The sequence below is a fragment of the Rhineura floridana genome, chromosome 3 (genome assembly GCF_030035675.1).
Source record: "Rhineura floridana isolate rRhiFlo1 chromosome 3, rRhiFlo1.hap2, whole genome shotgun sequence".
Lineage (NCBI taxonomy): Eukaryota > Metazoa > Chordata > Lepidosauria > Squamata > Rhineuridae > Rhineura > Rhineura floridana.
The window spans coordinates 212,672,749-212,687,966 of record NC_084482.1 but is presented as its reverse complement, the minus strand read 5'-3'; the positions used below and the strand labels follow the sequence as shown (position 1 = coordinate 212,687,966).

General features: G+C 44.7%; 1 protein-coding gene across 1 annotated transcript in view; it reads right to left on the bottom strand.

Moving 5' to 3' along the window:
- The window catches only part of LOC133381515 (zinc finger protein 420-like), a 33,400-nt gene extending 21,982 nt beyond the window's left edge, over positions 1-11,418 (bottom strand). Inside the window, exons 1-4 of the mRNA XM_061620704.1 lie at positions 11,375-11,418; positions 9,154-9,327; positions 7,781-7,925; positions 2,568-4,340 (exon numbers count right to left, since the gene is read on the bottom strand). Of these exons, the coding sequence (XP_061476688.1) occupies positions 2,568-4,340; positions 7,781-7,925; positions 9,154-9,228 (1,993 nt within the window). The 5' untranslated portion in view covers positions 9,229-9,327; positions 11,375-11,418. The remainder of the gene's footprint in view (positions 1-2,567; positions 4,341-7,780; positions 7,926-9,153; positions 9,328-11,374) is intronic.
- Positions 11,419-15,218: the final 3,800 nt, after the last annotated feature.

The following is a 15,218-nucleotide window of genomic DNA, read 5'->3' as shown; positions in this document are numbered from 1 at the left end:
GAACACACCATACCTTTAAAGCACATTGAAAGCATGTTACTCCCCCCCCCCAAAAAGAATCCTAGGAATTGTAGTTTGTTACGGGTACTATGGAGACGAGCAACTTTACCCTTAAAGTGCCTTGCAAACAATTCACAGTGGGCATCCAAAGGGTCTAAAACTCCATTTCCTGGAGTTGATGTCAACAGACCCCTGACAATATGGAAAAGCTCCACCAGACAGCTAGTTGTGGATGTGATGGAGGCAGAGAAGTGGGCCTTCTTTGCTGCCCTCACCGCCACACAGTAGGCACAGTTATGTTTTTCTCATGCCCGATCAGCCTCACAGCACGTCTTTCGCCACTTGCACTCTAGCCGTCGTCCAGCCTGTTACATTGTCCTTAGCTCACTGGTGTACCAAGGTGCAAGCTGGGTTCCACAATGCCGGAGAGGGCACTCAGGAGCAAACGTGTCAAGAGCCCAACGTGCCTTGTTGTTCCAAAGTGTGACAAGGGCTTCAACAGGGTCACCTGCTTTATCTACTGGGAACTCCCCCAGGGCATTCAGGAATCCAATGGATTCCATTAGGCTCCGAGGGCGGACCACCTTAATCTGGCCACCACCCCTGCAGGGAAGGATCGGAGCTACAAGTCTGAACTTCACCAGGAAGTGGTCTGACCATGGCAATGGGGTGACATGCACCCCCCAATCTTCTACTTTAATGCTTTCACAGACAGAAAAGGATGGGGGGGGTTAAACCATCCTTTCCTGTTATTTGCAAAGATCTTTGAAAAAAAGCACTTCAAATGAAGACTTCAATTCTCCACCAGGATTTTCTACTCACATATCATTGGTACACCAACCCCAGTAATGTCTACACTGACTGGCAGCAGCTGTCCAGAGTTTCAGGCAGGAGTCTCTCCCAGTAGGTCTCTCAGGTTCACTCCCTGATGGCATCTCTCCTACCTGGAGATGCCATTCAGGACTGAACCTGGGGGACCTTCCGCATGCAAGGCAGACACTGCAATGGCCCTTTCCCTGTACTCACAACTTACTCAACTGTGCTGAGATATTAGGAGGCATTCCAGAATTAACCTTGAAACTTTTTATCACCACATAGCACTGTTATATCAGAGCACCAGGGCAAGCCAAGGACAGAACAGTAGATTAAAGACTGGAAAAAAGGGTCTTTCTAGGGACAAACTATTCATTTCTAAACATGCCATGTTACCAAATTAAAGAAACACATGATAAGTAGGACCTCCTGCCAGACTTGGTGTCAAATCCCTGCTCAGCCATGAAGCTTGCTGGGTAGCCTTGGGCAAGTAACTGTATCTCAGTCTAGCCTACCTCACAGGGGTGTTGAGAGCATACAACGGGGAGGGGAAGAACCATCTTTGAGCTCCTTTTAGAAAAAGCAAGGTATCAATGAGAATAATACTAGGAGGTTCCCAGCTACAACTGTGGTGGTGGCGGGGAGAGAGGGAATTCATATACAAAAGCTCCAGGACAGACCTGAACAATGGAAATTTGAATGTAAGAGGAGAGGGAAGCTCTAAACACTCTCTCTTCTCACTCTGACTGGTGGGGCAAAGGGAATGAGGGGGTGGGGAGGCAACAGTTGTTGTGTAATTAAGGCTGCAATCCCATGAATTTACCGTGGAGTAAGTCCAATAGAACCCAATGGAGTTTACTTCTGAGTAGAAGTTATTAGGCTGCAGCCTAAACAATTCAGGACAGCCGTCTCACCTTTCTTCCTAGCCCCACAGCCCATTAGGCTCCAATTCTAACTAAATTTAGCTGGGAGGAAGCCCTTTTTCATTGCCTTCCTCTTCTCAGAAAGACAGGTTGAAAGCACTTCATAGCTGCGTGGGAGACATAATGGAGACACACTGCTCTGCAACAGGATTTTTTTCTTTTGGTAACCCCCCCCCAACCACCCAAATTGAGTGTATGTCACTTGTGTTCTTCCAGTGCCTCTGTGTTCTTTATCCTTTTAGGTAATAATGATACTGAACAAATTAATGTTCATGCATGCAATAAGACACAAAACTTTCACATAAGCCACGTTCCATGCAATAATACATCTTTCTGAACAGAGCCCAGAACAACATCTGAGCCAGCCAAGTCAATCAAATGCACCAGTCATGCATAACTGGATGAGTCAATGCTCTGGGCCACAAGCTTTCACAGCAACCACTTTCACTTGCATACACACAAGCAAAGATTGGTGCTATGCGCTCCAATTGTTTTCAATGGTATATAGCCAAATATAACTTCAGTTAATTTAACAACAGAGACAAATTTCATTTGATGTCAAATTTAAATTGGTACTGCTAAAAGTTAAGGGCACACTTCTGTATTTTTGTGAATACTTTAATTCTCTTATGTTACTGTAATATATATTAAAGATGACCTTTCATTCCAACAATGAGCAGTAGTGTTTATTTATAAATTATACAGGCATCTACACAAAACATCTTGAATGAAATGTTGATAGTATGCAAATTTAACTGCAAAACAAATTGCATGTATAAGGTTTGTCCTCTGTGTGAGTTCTTTGATGCAACGTAAGGTGGCCACTCCGACTGAAGCTCTTTCCACACTCCAAGCATGTATAAGGTTTGTCCCCTGTGTGAGTTCTTTGATGCGAAGTAAGGTTGCCACTCTGACTGAAGCTCTTTCCACACTCCAAGCATGTATAAGGTTTGTCCCCTGTGTGAGTTCTTTGATGCAAAGTAAGGTTGCCACTATGACTGAAGCTCTTTCCACACTTCAAGCATGTATAAGGTTTGTCCCCTGTGTGAGTTCTTTGATGCAAAGTAAGGTGGCCACTCCGACTGAAGCTCTTTCCACACTGCAAGCATGTATAAGGTTTGTCCCCTGTGTGAGTTCTTTGATGTGAAGTAAGGTCACCACTGTGACTGAAGCTCTTTCCACACACGAAACATTTATAAGGTTTGTCTCCTGTGTGAGTTCTGTGATGCAAAGTAAGGGCGCTACTATGACTGAAGCTCTTTCCACACTCCAAGCATATATAAGGTTTGTCCCCTGTGTGAGTTCTTTGATGCAAAGTAAGGTTGCCACTGTGACTGAAGCTCTTTCCACACTCCAAGCATGTATAAGGTTTGTCCCCTGTGTGAGTTCTTTGATGCGAAGTAAGGTGGCCACTCTGACTGAAGTTCTTTCCACACTCCAAGCATGTATAAGGTTTGTCCCCTGTGTGAGTTCTTTGATGCGAAGTAAGGTCGCCACTCCGACTGAAGCTCTTTCCACACTCCAAGCATGTATAAGGTTTGTCCCCTGTGTGAGTTCTTTGATGCAAAGTAAGGTTGCCACTCTGACTGAAGCTCTTTCCACACTCCAAGCATGTATAAGGTTTGTCCCCTGTGTGAGTTCTTTGATGCGAAGTAAGGTGGCCACTGTGACTGAAGCTCTTTCCACACTCCAAGCATGTATAAGGTTTGTCCCCTGTGTGAGTTCTTTGATGCGAAGTAAGTTCGCCACTGTGACTGAAGCTCTTTCCACACTCCAAGCATGTATAAGGTTTGTCCCCTGTGTGAGTTCTTTGATGCGAAGTAAGGTGGCCACTCTGACTGAAGTTCTTTCCACACTCCAAGCATGTATAAGGTTTGTCCCCTGTGTGAGTTCTTTGATGCGAAGTAAGGTCGCCACTCCGACTGAAGCTCTTTCCACACTCCAAGCATGTATAAGGTTTGTCCCCTGTGTGAGTTCTTTGATGCAAAGTAAGGTTGCCACTCTGACTGAAGCTCTTTCCACACTCCAAGCATGTATAAGGTTTGTCCCCTGTGTGAGTTCTTTGATGCGAAGTAAGGTGGCCACTGTGACTGAAGCTCTTTCCACACTCCAAGCATGTATAAGTTTTGTCCCCTGTGTGAGTTCTTTGATGCGAAGTAAGTTCGCCACTGTGACTGAAGCTCTTTCCACACTCCAAGCATGTATAAGGTTTGTCCCCTGTGTGAGTTCTTTGATGCGAAGTAAGTTCGCCACTCTGACTGAAGCTCTTTCCACACTCCAAGCATGTATAAGGTTTGTCCCCTGTGTGATTTCTTTGATGTGAAGTAAGGTCGCCACTGTGACTGAAGCTCTTTCCACACTCCAAGCATGTATAAGGTTTGTCCCCTGTGTGAGTTCTTTGATGCGAAGTAAGTTCGCCACTCTGACTGAAGCTCTTTCCACACTCCAAGCATTTATGGGGTTTGTCCCCTGTGTGAGTCTGTCTCTCCTCTTGTCTCTTTGCTCCATCTTGACTCCTCAGTTTCTGCTCCTGCACGTGCTCCTCAGCTTTTCCCAGTGATACTTCGGATGGTTCTCCCTCAGCCTTGACCCCCCAGATGTATCCTGATGGAATGAAAAGGAAAGGTGATAAGATGCTGTGGAGAAATCCTGTGAATATATTATGATTTGTACTTTGAAAACATATTTCTGGGAGCTCTGTTGATATCAAACTGTCAAAGCTCCAAGCCTTGTACAGAGTTATTTTAGCAATAGGTACTTGGTCAGAGGTTGTGAAAAGAGATGCAGAGAGAGAGAATTGTAACAAAAAACTGCTCTCTTGTTCCTCCATTTAAGGTGAACAGCCAAGTACTTATGCACAGCTGGAATCTACAAACCTAGGATGGATCCTGTCTGACAGGAACATGGTCCTTTCCACTGCCCAGAGGGCACCTCGCATCCCCTCCCTCCCTCCCTCCCAAAATGTTACCTGAAACATGAGATAATGCTGGAAGATAAGACCCCCAGGAAAGATGGCACTCGGCAAGCTACTGGGGAAGAACAAAGGACAAGTACGGGTAGCGCTGTGACTAATCACGCAGCTGGGTTAAAGCCAAAAGGAAGCCCAGAGGCTGATGTGCACAGATGCAAAAGGAGAGTCCGGAGTTGTACGACGCACACAATAGGAACATGGAATGTGAGAAGCATGAACCAGGGAAAGTTAGAAATTGTCAAACAAGAAATGGAACCTATCAACATTACAATACGGCGTGAGTGAATTCAAATGGATGGGAATGGGACATTTTCAGGCAACTACAAAATACTTTATGCAGGAAATGACAAATTAAGAAGAAACGGGGTTGCTCTAATAGTGAGAAGTGACGTAGCAAAAGCAATTAGGAGCTATAATGCAAAGTCTGAGTGAGTGATAGCAATGAGATTAAATGGGAAACCTGTGTGTGTGTGAGGGAGGGGGGAGAGAGAGAGAGAGAGAGAGAGAGAGAGAGAGACTGTGTTTTGGAAGCCGCCTTCTGGTCCTCGCTGTCTAGCTGCACATGAGTGACTCACATGAGGAGTCCAGAGAGGACACACATGACTGTTAAAATACACTCTTGGAGAGGTGGGATCTTTTTTGAAAGTCAGTCATGTAACACTTCAGTGGAGAATATATATCTATTGTGACAGTGGGGTTAAGTCAGCAAGAATATACATAATATTTCTTTGGGTTGAGGGCATTAGCTAAATAATTATAACCACAACCAAGCTAATCACCAGTGTGCAAGACTGAGCACGCACAGAAGGCACAAGGTGAGATGGAGGGGGGTTGAGTACAGCTCAACCCATTGTTCCTCTCTGGACTCACACACACACACACATACACACACACATTTAGCACAGGGAGAGAGAGAGAGAGAGAGCCCTTGGTTAGGACAGCAGCAACAAAAGATGGGATGGGGCGAGGCGGGAAACGTGGGTCAGTCTCATCATCGCAATGTTTCCCACGCAAGAGAGTCAGAATGCTCTGAGATATTATTATTATTATTTATTTTATTATTTTATTCGATTCATATACTGCCCACAGCCCGAAGGCTCTCAGGGCGGTGCACAACATAGGATAAAATACAATAAAATCACAAAAACAGTAGAGCGTAAATATTAAAACAATAAACAACCAAATATACATTAAAAGCTTAAAAGATAGATTAAAATGCCTGGGAGAATAAAAAGGTTTTCACCTGGCGCCGAAAAGATAAAAGTGTAGGCGCCAGGCGAACCTTATCAGGGAGACTATTCCATAATTCGGGGGCAACCACTGAAAAGGCCCTAGATCTTGTTACAACCCTCCGAGCTTCTCTGTGAGTCGGAACTCGGAGGAGGGCCTTAGATGTTGAACGTAGTGAACAGGTAGGTTCATATTGGGAGAGGCGTTCCGCTAGGTATTGTGGTCCCGCGCCGTGTAAGGCTTTATAAGTCAAAACTAGCACTTTGAATTTAGCCCGGATACGGATAGGTAGCCAGTGCAAACGAGCCAGAGCAGGTGTTATATGTGCGGACCGCCTAGTCCCCGTCAGCAGTCTAGAAGCTGCGTTTTGCACCAGCTGTAGTTTCCGAACTGTCTTCAAAGGCAGCTCCACGTAGAGCGCATTGCAGTAATCCAATCTAGAGGTTACCAGAGCATGCACAACTGAGGCGAGGTTGTCGCTTTCCAGATAGGGACGTAGCTGGGCTACCAACCGAAGGTGGTAGAACGCATTCCGTGCCACCGAGGCCACCTGCGCCTCGAGAGACAGGAATGGATCGAAAGAACCCCCAAGCTACGAACCTGTTCCTTCAGGGGGAGTGTAACCCCATCTAGAACAGGTTGAACATCCACCATCTGGTCAGAGAAGGCACTCACCAACAGTGTCTCAGTATCTTGTTTGAAAAACGTGACATTGCAGGATTTCACAATTAACATGGAAGACATATAGAGCCAATTTGTATTGCATTATATTGCGATGATCATGATTTTTTTGGTAATATATAATGGACAAAGGGAAATCCTGTGCTTGACACAGTATCTTAATTATGAAAAGATTACATAAAATAGAGGGAGGATTTTAACAAAAATGTTGCCAATTGCAGTCATGGCTGCAGAATCCATGCCGATTACAGCAATGGCCCATCGCACGAGATCGGTGCCTCTCCGAAGGGATAGCGAATTAGTGAATTCAGTCGGGATCCAATGCCAGGTTTGATTTTGTCGGATATTCTCCTCCATCCCGAGTGCGCACAGGTTTACGGAGGAGGCTTGCTAATGGCGTTCTTGCAGCTATTTGCATGTCAGGCTGTTTAAAGCTTTAAATGCCAAAGTAAGCATCTTGAATTGGGCTCAGAAAACAACTGGCTGAGGCAAGCACAGTGGTGCGCACCTTGATTCTCCAAACTGCCACTGCTGTTCCTCCTGCTTCAAAGACAAAACCCGACATTTGGGCAGAGAAAGGAAGAGGGAGGAGGCAGTGGGTGCTCCCAGGCTCCTGGGAGCATCTTTTCCCACTGGGGGTTTACAGTACAAGTCACAGCGTGTCAAATTATCTGCTGAGGATGCAGGAAATGATGCTCTGCTGGGGTTTGGGAGCTCCTGCCCTCTCCCTCTCTGGATGCAAGGTAAGATTTTTCATCCTGGGGCATCGGAAGGTGGCACGGAGGGGCACTTTTCACATTCAATCATCCAAAAGGCCAAAGAACAGAGGAAGCTACATTATACCAGATCAGGGAATTTGTCCATCTAGCCCAGCTTTGTCTACTAGAACTAGCAATGGATCTCCAGGATCTCAGGCAGGGCAAGACCTTTCCCAGCACCTCCTACTTGATCATTTCAGCCCTCTCGGAGCTGCCACGGATTGAATCTAGGACCTTCTACATGCGAAGCAGGTGTTCTCCCTCTAAGCTGCAGTCCCTCCCCAAATATCCAGGGCCCAGGCACCCATTTCCATAATAGCATCCCTGCAGTGGAAGGTTAAATAGCACAGCTGCTAAATTCATACCTTCAACATTTATCAGTCAAGGGGGGAGAATATATTTACCCAGAGAGGCCACCGTCTCATAATTCTCCTCCATGACTTCCCTGTGCAGAGCTCTTTGGCCAGGATCCAGCAGGGCCCATTCCTCCTCCGTGAAATACACAGCCACCTCCTCAAAGGTCACCAGATCCTGGAAGGGCAACAGATGCTGGAAAAAGAAGAAGAGGCAGTTTCTCCAACATGCACCATTCACCCAGCCTAAAGCTTGAACAGCTTTCAAAGAGGACTGGACAAATTATAGAATCCTAGAATAGTAGAGTTGGAAGGGGCCTACAAAGCCATCGAGTCCAACCCCCTGCTCAATGCAGGAATCAAATCACAGCATTCCTGACAGATGGCTGTCCAGCTGCCTCTTGAATGCCTCCAGTGTCGGAGAGCCCACTACCTCTCTAGGTCATTGGTTCCATGGTCGTATGGCTCTAACAGTTAGGAAGTTTTTCTGATGTCCAGTTGAAATCTGGCTTCCTGCAACTTGAGCCCATTATTCTGTGTCCTGCACTCTGGACGATGGAGAAGAGATCCCAGCCCTCCTCTATGTGACAACCTTTAAAGTACTTGAAGAGTGCTATCATATCTCCCCTCCGTCTTCTCTTGTCCAGGCTAAACATGCCCAGTTCTTTCAGTCTCTCCTCATAGGGCTTTGTTTCCAGTCCCCTGATCATCTTTGTTGCCCTCCTCTGAATCCAATCCAGGAAGGATACGGACATCAGTGGCTACTAGGCACAATGACAATGCATTGCCTCCACTGCCAGAGGCAGTATGCTGGGAATTGTAACATAGCAGGACACTTGGCAGCTTCACTTTGGTCCATATTGGACTAATAGCCTGACCAGTGGGGCACGCTGGGATGACTCCCTTCTTGACCCCCTCTCATTGCATGACAGGAGTTCAATCCCAGAAACGGCTTGACTCTGGTTTCACACCATGGAACCAGCTCCACCCTCTTTCTCTTTGCATTTCCTTAGTACAGTTACCCTTTATTTAGCTTTTGTGGGGTGTGTGTGTGAGCATTTCTGGGTTTTAGACTGCTCAGACACAATTGCAGGGCAGAGCTTGACTGATGACCATAAAAGATCCCACCTCTCCAAGAGTGTATTGTAACAGCCACGTGTGTTCAAGCGAGTTCTGCCAGATATGTGTCACCGAATCACAAGTGGGGAGTGCGCTTGTATTCAGGTTCTGCTAGCGGCTTCCCACAGGCCTCTGGTCGGCCACTGCAAGAACCGGGTGCTGGAACAGACGGGCTATTGGCCTGATCCGGCAAGTTCTCCTTATGCAGCCTCAGAACTAGTGTTCTCCCAGAGCCCTCCCCATCACGCTCAGGGAGACGCAGCTGCGCTGTCCCCTCTGTCTTCCCCCAATGATCCTTCCCTTACCTGATGGGGCTGCCCAGCTGCTCTTTCCACTCTATCCCAGAGAAGAGACAATCTGGACGGTGCCTCTGAGGCCATGGTGCAGCCCCTGAGGGAAGAGGAGTAAACCAGGCCAGCTCTGGGACTCCCACAGCTTTCGCCACGAGGCACGTTTCGTAGGGAGCAGCTCTCAAGGGCCTGCAGGGGAGAGACGGGGATGGGAGGAATTTCATCCTTTATAACAATATGGATTTCAGATGTTTGAATATTATAAGCAGCCTCAATCTAAATAAATAAATGGCACGTCCTTTCCCTGGGTTGTTTTCCCTCACAATGCTTGATCTGCAAAAGGCCTTAAAGGCCCCAAATGTCTTTCAGACCAACCCCCCATTTATTCCAGACTCTTCTCCATGCTTGGGCACCTCTTGTGTCTTTAGCCACCCCCAGGAGTTTCACCCATCTCCGACCCCTCCCTTCTCATCTCTGCTTCTGCTTCCGCAAAGCCTTTAATTCCTGCTTACCACAGAGTTTCTTCTCCAAGTTGTGAACCATTTCAGGCTTCATTATTGGGCCCTTTTCACCATGCATATAATTAAAAACTTAATCTGCACAGAGATTAATTTCATGTCATGTCCCTGACAGTTGGCAAACAAAATAGGTTTTGCACACATTGCAAAGAAATGGGGAGGGTGAATTTGTCTAATGACTCCATCTTGGAGCTCCCTGGGGATGCAAACCTCCTCCACTCTTTCCATCAGAAATACGGGCAGAGGAACACTGACCTGCATTCAGTCTGGTCCAGCTCACTGGGAAATGAAAAGCGTATGAGGAACTACTTGCAATACATCCATGTCAAAATCAGCAGGACACATTGTTGGTACCATCCACTCGTATAATCCAAGTTAACCTTCAGATGTTTTTGAACCACAACTCCCATTAGCCCCAGCAACTATGATCAAAGGACAAGGATGATGGGAGTTGTAGTTCAACATCTGGAAGACCAAAAGTTCCACACCGCACAGGGTCAAGCGATTGAGGCAATAAGTTGATTTACTTATTATTATTTTTATCCATACATTTTATTCTTATGTTTATATTTCTACACAGGCCTGCCTCTAATGAGCTCTCAGTGGGAAACATATTTTGTCCCCCTCTACTTTGGTCTTCAGAACAACCCTGTCTCTGGGCCCAGGACACTACCTGAATTTAGACCGCTTAGTTTTTTGGGAGCAGGATCTCAGCATGGTCTCCAACATCCTGTGAGCCAATCAGGATGAAAGGAGAGTGTGTTAGCCACTGAGAAGAGTCTTCTAACATACTTCCTTGTTCTTTCCTGCTAATTAGGGTGAATCAGAGTGAAAGGAGGTGAGTCAGCCACTGAGAAGACGCAGTAGGCAACACTCTGCCCTTTCATGCTTATTGGCTCCTAGCTGTGGGAGAAGGCATTAACAAGGATCTAATTCTCAACCCAGCAGGAAAAAAAAAGAGGATGGAAGGGGGCATGGCTATCATGAAGGGACCCTGCACTTCTCAATTTGCCACTAAACTACTGTAGAGATGTGAAGGCCTATAACAAAAGTGGACAATGTTGGGGGGAAAGCAGTTTTTTTCTTGTCCCCCCCCAGCACTCTGACCCCGCAGGGGGGAGGGTGGCCGCGCCAGGAGAGAAAGACCCTCAGCAACCCCTCAGATGGACCAATCCTGCAAGAGCAGCTGGGATCCACCGTAAGCGGGCTTTGATCTCCCCCCCCCACAAACTCCCCTTCCCCTCGAGTCCAGCTAAGGAGGAGGAGGCATTTATTCACCCATTCCCTCCATCCGCTGCCTTGAAAGCTTTGAGAAGCGCATTCAGAGCCTGGTCAGTTTCAGATTCCTCTCTCCATTTTCCTTGCCTGGCAGGAGGGAAACTGACCAGACCCTCCTCCAGTGGAGGAAATCCAACAGCGGCGCTCCCTCCAGCTCTGGGGCAGAAGAGCAGCACAGCAAACCCCTCCCCTCCAATGCGCCCCCCAACAAGGCTGTTTCTTTCCCCTGCATCAAGAGGGGCCCCCCTTTCCCCCCTGCCTGGGCTGCATCTCATCCCTGGGGAGTCTGGGGTGACCTGTAAGGGGGGGCAGCTTCAGCGCAGTTTTGTCCACGCTTTGCAGATCGACTGCGTGGTCCACCCCCTCCCCACACCCCCTTTGTATGGATCCCCGAAAGAAAACCCTCCTCCTCTTCCCCCCAGCCCCCAAACACGTCGCACCTCTTTGCTCTCTCTTCCTCCTCTTCCCGGATGATGAGACCCCTCCCCCCTTTCCCCATATATTATTCCGTCCTCCCACTTCCTTCCTCTCTAGGAACCAGAACTCGGTTCCTTTACCCACTGGAGGACCGACTCTCTCTTCTTCGCCACTCTCCTCTTCCTCTACCCGCCCCCCTGCTGTTGCGTTGGGGCTGCAGTTGCTCCAAGGGATGGGGGGCACTTTCCACGGGAGGCACAGCCTGAGGGGCCTTTGCTCACAGCTTCAAGAGCCTGGAAAAGTTACTTTGTTTGAACTACAGCTCCCATCAGCCCAATCCATTCGTTGTAGTTCAAAAAAAGTAGCTTTTCAAAGCTCCTTCGTTTCTCAGCGCTCTGACGTCACCCTGTTTCGACACAAATGGGAACTAAGTTCCTGCTCCCTGTGATGTAAGACATCAGCGCTGTCCTTTTGTTGGATTTTGTTGAATTCAGCAAAGTTTTAAGTTCTTTTGGCTTCAGTGAAAAATCTCAGCCTGGGTGTAAACGTTTGCTTCAACATCTTTTTAATTTTTTATTATTATTGACTTCCGGGAAGGGTGACTTAGCCTGTGCCTGCTTTTGAGACGGGCTCCTGCCTCAAAAGAAGCTTATTCAGATATATCAGTCAGTTTTTTTTTTTTTTTTGACTGATTAAACTTCTCCCGGGTAGGGAGAAACGAAGAGATTAACCTCAAAGCCTATTTTTGTTGGGACGACCAGATCTCATTAATTTATGGGACGAGGTCCAGCCGACGAAGGTGGGACGGATTTTCAACAACAAGCTCTATCTGATAAAGCGAACGTTCATCTTATCTTCTAAGAGAGAACGCACTAACAGGCAAGCACCCTTCTTTCTATATTTTTCTTTTACTTGACTTAAATTGTTGCTGTTTAAAAGAGATTTGCCAGATTGATCGGTTTTTGACATCTCACTGGGGAGCCATAACTTCTCTCTGCTACTCACTAATTAATAGCTTATCTCTGTTTTTGTTGCAAAAAGCTGTCCTGGATTTGCATTCTAAAGATATACACAGAAGAGGGATTTCTATTCCAGATTTTTATTTTGAAGAATATTATATTGTCTGAGACTACTCTCTTTTTGGTCTATTTTATTTTGACGAATCTGTTTCCTGACGACCGCCATTAATTGTTTCGATCCTGGGAACTGCATTTTGTTTACTTAAGCATGGAGAGATAAGGCTGTCTGCTCTGTTTATACTGTGATGTCACCAAGTTTGGAGTATTAACCCAATTGTTGCTGAAATAAGAAGTGGTTTTCCTATATTTTTCTTTTAAAATGGCAATTAAGAAAGTGGCTGAGAATCTGGAAATAACTATGTTTTAGAAAATAATGGATGAGATTGAGATAACGAAACAAAACCTGCGACAGGGTTGTAAGGAGCTGAAAATTGAATTGAGTAAAATGAAGCAGGAGATTAAAGATATAGGGGTCCCTGTGAGAGAGGTGACCCTGGAAGGGGTCCCTGTGAGAGAGGAGACCCCGGAGATTGGAACAAACGTGGAACAGGAAAAAGATTTGGAGTCTATGGACTTTAGAAACAAAATCTATTGTTTGGAGACACAGGAGATTAAAGGGGTCCCTGTGAGAGAGGAGACCCTGGAGACTGGAACAGGGGTCCCTGTGAGAGAGGAGATCCCGGAGATTGGAACAAACGTGGAACAGGAACAAGATTTGGAGTCTATGGACTTTAGAAATAAAATCAATTGTTTGGAACTCAATGTTATCTCTGAAGAAATTAATGAAGATTCTAGAGATAAAGTTATCAATGGCATGGATAATCTTCTGGACTGGAATGATGTGATGGAGCCCAATATAGAGAAAATCTATGGAATTAACTGCAGCCATGTGACAATGGAAAAACTTTCAAGAGATGACCCAGTGTATTTTGAAAAAAAGAACAGAGATATGATTTTACAGCAGTATTTCAGCAACCTATTCAGAATGGATGGCAAGAAAATATTTGGGATAGAGGTAATTCCCATCAGACTCTTACTATATGACTATGGCTTTGACAGCAAGATTATTATGGAATACTGATAATGGAAGATTGGATACTGAAATTACTGGACTTAACAAGACTACTGAAGATGGAAGATGGAAAATGGAACTAATAGGGATAATAGAACAATGGCTACTGAAATTACTGAACCTAACAGATTCTGATGTGATGGATTAATTGAAATGTTTATTTTGACTATGGTTATGACAATAAGATTATCATAATTAGTAATGAGATGGATTAATCGATATGCTTATCTGGAAAAAAAAATTGATAGATATATTTCTTAAAGAATTGAAACCTCTCTTTGACTTTTTGTGGAAAGAATAAAGTAATGTTTATGAGATTTGATGATTAAGTAAGATAACTACTGGAGGAAAGTGATTTTATAATATGACTTAAGAGACAGGATTGTTATATATTATAGACTTATAACTGATTTGATCTTTGACAAATGGGAAGTCAATATTTTACTCTTTATTTTTTATTTTTGTTTTTTTTTTCTTTTTTTCTTTTTGTTTAACTATTTTTGATTTTGTTTTTTGTCTTTGAATGTTTTATGATTTCGTCTTGTATGTTTTATGAAAATCTGAATAAAAATTATTGAAAAAAAAAATTTTTTTTATTATTATTAAAGAACAAAATTAACAAAAACTTGGCATTGCATCTGGTATGATACAAAGTGTAATTGGAACATGAATGATGATATGGAGTCATGCTCCCCATATGACCATTTCCCCACCAGCACCACCTGAGAGACCACAGGACTGGACAATATTACGATCCAAGTATGCAGAAAGAGAAAAACATTTAATTCAACCATATCTACATTTTGCTACTGCTGACAGTTGTCCATGCAAGTCATGTTCCAAAGGATATATGATAAATCCTCATTTTTCCATCCCTCGAATAAGGAGATGTTCCAAACATTTCTCAGCCAAGTCAAGATGTTCAAGTCGTTGAGTTCTTTCCATTGTTGAACCATGTTGTAAACTGCCCAGTGAGCTTCGGCTATGGGGTGGTATACAAACCCAATAAAAAAACAAACCACGGTCTGGCACCAAAAGCAGGAATGATACAAAGTCTTTAAATTTAACGTCCTCATTCTGACCTTCGTATGCTGATAGCAAAAATAGTTCAGTGGCACAAGCAAATACTAATAACCCGTGAAATCTGGAGGAGTTGTCTGTGTACCTCCCCCCCCCCCAAAAAAACCCAAATTCGGGGACAGGTCCACCAGAGAGGAAAATATTGGATCCCCCCATTGAGCACCTGACTGCAAGCCATTTCTTAAAAGTCATTTTGTATTTTCTATGCTTATTTGTAGTGTTCTGAGTTTATCTATTATTACATTTTTTAAAAATGATATTTGCATCACGTTTTTAAGAGGACGGCTTGCTGCTCCAGTCATGCTAACAGTTATTTCCAATTTATTTATTTATTTACTAAATTCATATCCCACCTTCCTCCCAGTAGGAGCCCAGGGTGGCAAACAAAAACACTAAAAACACTCTAAAACTTCATAAAAACAGACTTTAAAATATATTAAAACAAAAAATCTTTAAAAACATATTAAAACAAAACACCTTTAAAATATCTTTTTTTAAAAAAGCTTTGAAATGAGCTTCTATGCATATATTGCTGTTGTTGTTGTTGTTGTTGTTATTATTGTTATTTGTGGCATTTGTATACTGCCCCATAGCCAAAGCTCTCTGGGTGGTTTACAACAATTTATTTATTTATTATTTGATTTATATCCCGCCCTTCCTCCCAGCAGGAGCCCAGGGCAGCAAACATTTAAAAAA